This window comes from Myotis brandtii, unplaced genomic scaffold (genome assembly GCF_000412655.1).
Source record: "Myotis brandtii unplaced genomic scaffold, ASM41265v1 scaffold1682, whole genome shotgun sequence".
Classification (NCBI taxonomy): Eukaryota; Metazoa; Chordata; class Mammalia; order Chiroptera; family Vespertilionidae; genus Myotis; species Myotis brandtii.
Genome location: NW_005356179.1, coordinates 61715 through 69727, shown reverse-complemented (window position 1 = coordinate 69727; position 8013 = coordinate 61715). Strand labels below are relative to the sequence as shown.

Genomic DNA, 8013 nt, shown 5'->3' with positions numbered 1-8013 from the left:
CTGTGAGCACAGCCGCCCAGCAGGGGGCGCCCTGAGGACCAGCCCTGAGGGAGGCGGCATCTCCGCGTCACGTGACCTCGGGCAGAGCCCCTGGGTTCTGGGGTGGGTGCCCGGCCCTCAGCCCTTTCGTTCCCACCGGTTCCTGCGGGTGCAGAGCCGCTGAGGGGACGGGGCTGTGTGGCTATGTCAGGGCCTCACACTGTCCTGGCCTCTGAGACAGTGGTGTCCTGGGACTGTTGGCTCCTCTTCCTGGCCTGAAACCTGGGACTTTGAACAGACAATCGGCCCAGAATCCTAAGGCCAGGACAAGGGCTTTACGAAGTGGACCCTGGTTTTGGCAACCGGTGCAGTGAAATGTGGGAGTGACAGCCTGACCGTCTCCTGTCCCGGGTTTGATTGCAGCCAAGGGCACAAACCACAGATGCAGGCTCCTCCCCTGCTTAGGCCCTGCTGGGGTGTCCCGCAGGAAGCAACCTATCTGCTCTTTCTCTCACGTCCATGTTTTCCTCTGTATTCCCGCTCCCACACTCTCTAAAATCAATGGAGAAATATCCTGGGGTGAAATATCCTGTGTGTGTGTGTGTGTGTGTATGTATATGTATATGTACATGTATGTACTTTTACTGATTTGGCTTAGAAAGGAAGGCGGGGAGAGAGACAGCGAACATCCATGAGCAAGAAAGAAGGCTCCCTTGCTTATGTACAACCCATATTGGGAATCCAGGCCTCAGCCCCAGCATGTGACTGACCAGGGCTGGAACCTGTGACCTCTCAGTGCTGGGTTGATGCTCAATCAACTGACACAATCAGCCAGGACCGTAGATCACGTTAATACCGGGAATCATGGTCAGGATGGTAATGGTAGTGGTAGCTCAGAGGGACAGTGTGACCCTGTGGACGGGTTTCCTGCCGGGGTCCCTGTTTGTGGGAGGTGGGTGTCATAACACAACAAAGGAACAGAGTGGTCATGTAGCGTGTTGAGGAGAGATGATGGCTTTGCAGTGGTCAAGGCCTTTAAAAGATAAGTGCACATGAGATGAATTGGAGGCTGAAGAGCAATTCAAACAGGATGAAGCTAGTGCTGGTACATAGTTACTTCTCTAAACACTCACCATGATTTTTGCTGGGACCCTTGGTGTGGCCTGGGCTGTTGCAGTCAGACTGGTGGATTAGCTTAGAGGCTTGAGACGTCATCTGTGAGACTCACTGGGCTTGGTGCAGAGGGCCATCGGGGCTGGGACTTGAGTGACGGGTAAGGGGAGAGATTGAAGGGACATCAAGTGCAGCACCAGGGGAGGTGGCCTGTGGGAATCTGAGATCTGATTGTGTTTCTCAATAATTGAGGTTGAAGGAAAATAGAGTCATGAAGAGAGGACTTCGTAGAAGGTCTCAAGGCTGCCTCTATGAGTGTGGACTCTCAGCGTCTGGGCAGGACTTGATCCTGTTTGAATTTGGCAAGAATTCTCTGGACCACACCTGCTGAGTAATGAGTAAGAGGCCAAGGAGATGCCTATGGGGTTGGAGCTGTAGGAGTGCAAGTGTGAACAAGGTGTGGTAGAAAGAATCATGTGCCCTTGCTGAGGGAGTGTGAGTTGTGAATTCATGGCCACAGGGCCCTGGCATTGACCTTAGAATGAATGAAGGGTGAACCCATGTCTGCTGGCGTCTTGGTGATATAATACGGGTAATACAGGTAATTGCCTGAAAAGAGGGGTGTTGTGTTGCTACATGCCAGGTCCAGAGCTTAGATGCCATTTACCTACCCAGCTGCCTTTTGTTGTTGAGGGCTGACACACTGATCCATAGGAATGAGAAGCATACCAATACAGCCATGTTACCTGGGCTTGAAACTCTCCACTGGTGTGGGTAAAGCAGAAGGATGAGAGAGAAATAGGTTATGGAGATGGTGAATAATTTTGAAAATGAAGGTGATTAGGAAACCACTCATGCTCATCAAGGCAAATCTGTGTTACCTTCGAATTTGTATGCCTGGGAAGGAAGCTGTGTGAGAGAAGTGTTTTCAAAGAACTCTGTGCAGCAGGTAGTGAGAACTGATGGCCTCAGCACCCTGAAATGAGGGTGTAAGGGGGAAGTGTGATGCCATGTATTTGGTGTCTTTGAGGAACCATCTGGGGGACTACAAGGAGACTGCCTGGCAAGAGCAGCATGAAATCACTCACATCTCTCCCTGTCCTATGTTCCTGACACCCACTTTATTGACAAGAGGCAGTGTGGCCTACGTGTGAGGCCCAGAGCTCAGGTATCTTCTCTCTGCTCAACTGCCTTTCTTGCTTTCGGAAGACACAGCATCAGTAGGAATATAAGAAGAGAGTGACTTGCATGGGAACAAGGCCTGCTGTCTCCTCTGATGTGTGGAGTTGAGGGAGCAAATAGTTGTGGGGCGGAGCATGATGAGTATAAAGGCCTGGGAGAGAAACTGATCATGGACTGAACTGTCCCCATCACGACAGGATATGGACTTTGAGGACATGGCCGTTGCCTTCTCTGAGGAGGAGTGGGGCCTCCTTGATGAGGCTCAGAGACTTCTGTACTGCGATGTGATGCTGGAAGTGTTTGCACTTGTGTCATCTGTAGGTAAGCCCTCCAAATCACTCTTGGTGTGCTGAGGTGATGTCCTCTCTTCCTTCATTCTCCAAACGTAGATTTCTCTCTCTCTCATAGCCAGGCAATGGCTCTGCTAATTTCCCCCACTGTCATGTAAAATGGGCATGGCTGGCAGGGGTGATCTCTGGAGAGACCCCTGAGCAAAGGTCTCTAGGAACATCGCTAACACCCACTGCCTCAAAGGTGTCGCAAGTGTCTGGGAGTCAGGAGCCTTGCAGTGAGCTTACTGGGCCCCAGCTTTTAGTTACTCTTCCCAGGAGGGTAACTGGATCCACCTGCATGGCTTCCACTTCTCCCTCCTTCCTCTAACTAAGAGTTCTTTGTGTCAGCCAGTGCCACGTTATGGTCTGTACTGACATGAACCATGAGCTGTTCTTGTAAGACCCTCCTTCAACTGTTTGCAATATTCTCTTTGCTGAACACTATTCAGGCTGTGATGATCTGGGCCAGTGTTGACTGCTCGCCTCTGCAGTATCTCCCACATTAACCTGCACATGTCTTATGAGGTGCACATACGTGCTTAAATAGTCCTCCACAGCAGTTACTCCTTTATTGAATTTTACTTGGAATAAGACCTAATCAATCTGCACAGCTTGCCCCTGTCATCATCAAAGAAGCCCTGCTGAACGCTGTTAGCAGAAGACTGAGCTGGAGATCTGGCTTCTCTTCCATGAGCTGCTTGCCATGTGTTGCGTAATATTTCTGGTGAGGCCTGCCCTGTTTTGTGATGTTCAGTGGATGAGACCTTCACAGCAGCCTCTCATTAATCCTTCCTGCACCTCTCTTATTTTCAGACAATTGCACGGAAACATATGGATTATGTGTAAAACACTTTAGCAATTGGATTTCCTCTGTCACGAGAGCCAACACTCAGTTCCTCAGCATTTCTGTCTTTCAGGTTGTTGGCATGAAACAGATGAGAAGGCCTGTTTTGAACAGAGTGTATCTGTACAAGGAGAGTCACAGGTCAGGGCTTCTAAGACAGAGCCAGCAACCCAGAGGACCCATCTGTGTAAGCGGTGTTTCTCCATGATCAAAGACATTCTGCACCTGACTGAGTCACAAGCAGCAGACTTTGAGCAGAAAGCCTTCTTCAGTGACCCATGTGTGAGAGACTTCTGTTTCAGTGCAAATCCTCACCTGCAACAGAGGGAAGCCAGTGGAGAGAAGCCCTGGAAAGAAGCTGTGGACAGGGCCTCGTTTGTGACCACCTGCAGCTTCCAATCTTGGGTGCCTTCAACCAATAAAAGGTTGGTAAAGTCTCCCCAGGCATCTCAGGGCTTCTCCAGCACCAGGCCCCTCTCAACACTGGGGAGCCACACAGTGCAAGTGAGATTTCACAGGAATTAGTCAGTGGAAAAAATCATCACAATTGGGGTGGACATGAAAACCCTTCCAGCAACAGCGGGAAAGTCATTCAACATCAGAGTGTCTGCTCTGAAGAAGTGAATAATGAGGGTAACAAATGTGGGAAAGTTTCTAGACGTACATTTAACCTCAATCGACATAGGAGAGTTAACAGTAGAGAAAAGCCCTATGGGTGTACTGATTGTGGGAAGTTCTTTAGAAAAAGCTCTATCCTCATTCAACACCGGAGAGTTCATACTGGTGAAAAGCCCTATGTGTGTGGTGATTGTGGGAAGTTCTTTAGAAAAAGCTCTACCCTCATTCCACACCGGAGAGTTCATACTGGTGAAAAGCCCTATGTGTGTGGTGATTGTGGGAAGTCATTCAGTCAAAAGTGTAACCTCAACAGTCACCGGAGAACTCACACTGGTGAAAAGCTCTATGTGTGTGGTGGTTGTGGGAAGTCATTCAGCCAAAAGAGTAACCTCAACAGTCACCAGAGAGTGCACACTGGTGAAAAGCCCTATGTGTGTGGTGATTGTGGGAAGTCATTCAGTCAAAAGGATGGCCTCAACACTCACCAGAGAGTACACACTGGTGAAAAGCCCTATGTGTGTGGTGATTGTGGGAAGTCATTCAGCCAGAAGCGTAGCCTCAACAGTCACCAGAGTGCACACTGGTGAAAAGCCCTATGTGTGTAGTGATTGTGGGAAGTCATTCAGTCAAAAGTATAGCCTCAACAGTCGCCAGAGAGTGCACACTGGTGCAAAGCCCTATGAGTGTAGTGAATGTGGGAAATCATTTTGCTCTAGTCACCATCACTTTAACCATAAGAGAATTCACACTGGAGAAAAGCCACATCAGTGCACTGATTGTGGGAAGTCATTCAGTCAAAAGTATAGCCTCAACAGTCGCCAGAGAGTGCACACTGGTGCAAAGCCCTATGAGTGTAGTGAATGTGGGAAATCATTTTGCTCTAGTCACCATCACTTTAACCATAAGAGAATTCACACTGGAGAAAAGCCACATCAGTGCACTGATTGTGGGAAGTCATTCAGTCAAAAGTATAGCCTCAACAGTCGCCAGAGAGGGCACACTGGTGCAAAGCCGTATGAGTGTAGTGAATGTGGGAAATCATTTTGCTCTAGTCACCATCACTTTAACCATAAGAGAATTCACACTGGAGAAAAGCCACATCAGTGCACTGATTGTGGGAAGTCATTCAGGAAACGCTGTAACCTCATCCGACACTGCAGAGATCACTTTGCAGAGAAGCCTAATGAGCGTAGTGATACTGGGAAATCATACAGGCAAACCGCTGCTCTCCCACATCATCAGAGGGTTCACACTGGAGAAACGCCATATGAGGGTGGTGATTGTGGGAACTCCTTCAGCCAAAGCTCTATGCTCATGGGCCACAACAGATCCCTGTTATTAGACACCTGTGTGTTTGTCTTCCAGCCCTGCCTTTTATTGTCTCTACAATCAGGAAGTTCACATTGAGTCTCTGAGCCTGGTTTCCTCCCCAGGAAATAGATGGTTAAGCCATGTCAGCTTGCGGAGAGGATTAAATGATATGATTCTTGTGAAGCATTGAATCCAGGGCCTGGCACGTGTAGTGAACATTGAGTAACTGTTAGCTCCATAGCTGCGCAATGTGTGCTGACTGCAGATACGCAGACATTGTATGAAATGTTGACTTGTTGGTCTTTGTATCTTCTCAAATTTTGTTGTTAGATGAATAGGATAGAATTCTGTATGTTGTCTCATAGCCTGCTGTTTCTTGTAAAAATGTGAAATTTGTAAGTTAGAAATAAAAGCTCTGACAGCTGGAGTGGGGCTGTTGTGTGAGTGTCATCTCGTGCACAGAAAGGTTGCCTGTTCGTATCCTGTTGAGGGCAGAAGCCAGTTTCCTGACTAGATGCCACTGGGTGGGGGTGGGGGGGGAATGCAGGAGGCAGGCAATCAGTGTTTCCATCTCATTTCCTCTCTAAAAGTCAATTTAAATATATAATCTCCATTTAGGTTTGTAGCCTTCAGGAATAATAGAAATAACGCATTTCACCCTGAGGAGCATTCTGAGGTTCATTTAATCTGAAATATTTCTAAACATGAGAACATGGCAGACAATACTCTCCAGATTCCTGAGTCAAGACCCCAAATCCTAACTTGGTCATTTCCCAATGCCACTGCCCGCCCCCCCTCCCCTGCAACCACAGTATTTACAAAGGTCAGTGCCTGGTATCATCATGCCATCTGCAGGGCCTGGAAAATTACATTCCCCTAATGTACGTAATGGTGGCTGGGTTTAGCCAATGAAAACCCAGGAGAAGCACATGGTCCCAGTGCTTATTGGTTTGGGCGGGACTTCCGTTATCTTCCACTTGGTGGTCATTTTGACCTCTTTGTTGTGTTTATGGAGGCAGAGGGTCCAGGACTGGGTTACAACCAGGAAGGGGCTTCATGGGCAGAGGTTCCGCTGTGCAGGGTGTGTCAGGCTGATGGAGCCCCCACTGGAGGGATTAAGGCCTCGGTGCCTCCCAGACTCCTCTCCCCTGAGGCTTCAACTCAGCCTCATCCCATTTACCCTCCATCCGAAGGTGCTGGCATGTGCCTGGTTCTGCAGCCCAGGTCACAGTGTCCAGAACAGTTAGTCCTTCGTGGGTGATGTGCCCTGTGCTGGGGGAAAGGGGCTATGGGCCCCACGCAATGCCACTGTGTGAGGACATGGTGGTGCGGCTGAGCCAGGATTGTTCAGCAAAACCCAGGCCTGTTTTTGTGTCTAAAGGCGAAATCAAGAGGCGAAGTTGTGCATAAGGAGTTTTACTTTCATTCTCAGGAAGCCGGGGTCATTGTTTGCCATGATCAGTAGATGGACATTGTGTGAAGGAGGGTTCTGATGTTTTCCCAAAACTGCCCAGAGGAAGAACAGTCTAGAAGGGAGAGGCCAGCAGGAGGGCGGTAAGCAGGACCCTGTAGGTGATGAGTTCTGGCAGGTGCACACTGGACTGAGCCCCAAGGAAGGTGGGCAACACCCTGCCCCGGGGCTGGGCCAGGGCCCTGAGCAGCCTGAGCCCCTGGGTCCTGGGGTGGGTGCCAGGCCCTCAACAGCCCTTTAGTTCCCAAAGTTTCCTGGTGGTGCAGAGCCGCTGAGGGGACTGGGCTGTGGGGCTGATTTCAGAGCCTCACACTCTGTGGCCTCTGAGGTCCTGGGGTCCTGGGTGCTGTCCAGCCCCTTCTTTCCCTGGGACCTGGGACCTTGAAGAAACACTCAGCCCTGAATCCTGAGTCATGTGGGTGAGGACACTAGGGGGCGCCAGCTCCCCTCCTGCAAGTGCCTGGACCGGGAGCCTGTGGGCGGCCAACAGGGAAGGAAGGAAGAGGAGGGGTGTGAGCCGCAGGTGCTCTGCATGGCGGGAACCAGGTGCTTTCACCCCGCAAGACGCGGCAGCCTCCCAGTCCGAAGGGCAGGGGCAGGTGGAGGCGGCAGGTCTCCTGAGCTGCAGGAGGAGGAAGGACAGGCCTAGAGAGAAGGCCCCGGCTGAGCTCTATTGTATATTTTTAATAAAATGTAATGTGTATTTTTATTGTCCATGGTGTTGAGTTGTCTCCCATTCCCTGTGCCTATGTCCTTTGGGGGTCTCTCCGGGTCCTGGGGCTGTCGGCCCCTCTTCCTGCCCTGGGCCCTGGGGACACTCAGCCCAGAGTCCTAAGGCCACGGCTGGGGCTTTATGACGTGGACCCTGGTTTTGGCAACGGGTGGAATGAGAGGTGGGAGGTCCTCCCAGACACAGGGACCAGAATGTGCAAAGGCTCAGAGTGAAGACTAAGGTAGGTTCAGGAACGGGCAGGTGTCCATTTAAAAATATATATGTTGCCAAACCAGTTTGGCTCAGTGGATAGAGCGTCGACCTGCGGACTGAGAGGTCCCGGGTTCGATTCCGGTCAAGGGCATGTACCTTGGTTGCGGGCACATGCCCAGTGGGAGGTGTGCAGGAGGTGGCTGGTCGATGTTTCTCTCTCATCGATATTTCTAGCTCT

At 50.4% G+C, this 8013-nt stretch overlaps 1 protein-coding gene across 5 annotated transcripts in view; it reads left to right on the top strand.

The window, feature by feature from the left end:
• Positions 1-266: 266 nt before the first annotated feature.
• Positions 267-8013, top strand: part of LOC102257678 (zinc finger protein 551) — a 30462-nt gene continuing 22715 nt past the window's right edge. The window contains exons 1-2 of one of the 5 annotated variants that reach the window (XM_014536909.1): positions 267-558; positions 2472-2595. In XM_014536909.1, coding sequence (XP_014392395.1) covers positions 499-558; positions 2472-2595 — 184 coding nt within the window. In that variant the 5' untranslated portion in view covers positions 267-498. Of the gene's footprint in view, positions 559-623; positions 847-1301; positions 1491-2471; positions 2596-8013 lie in introns of those variants that run through there. The other 4 variants (XM_014536910.1, XM_014536913.1, XM_005862847.2 and 1 more) reach the window with 4 other exon arrangements.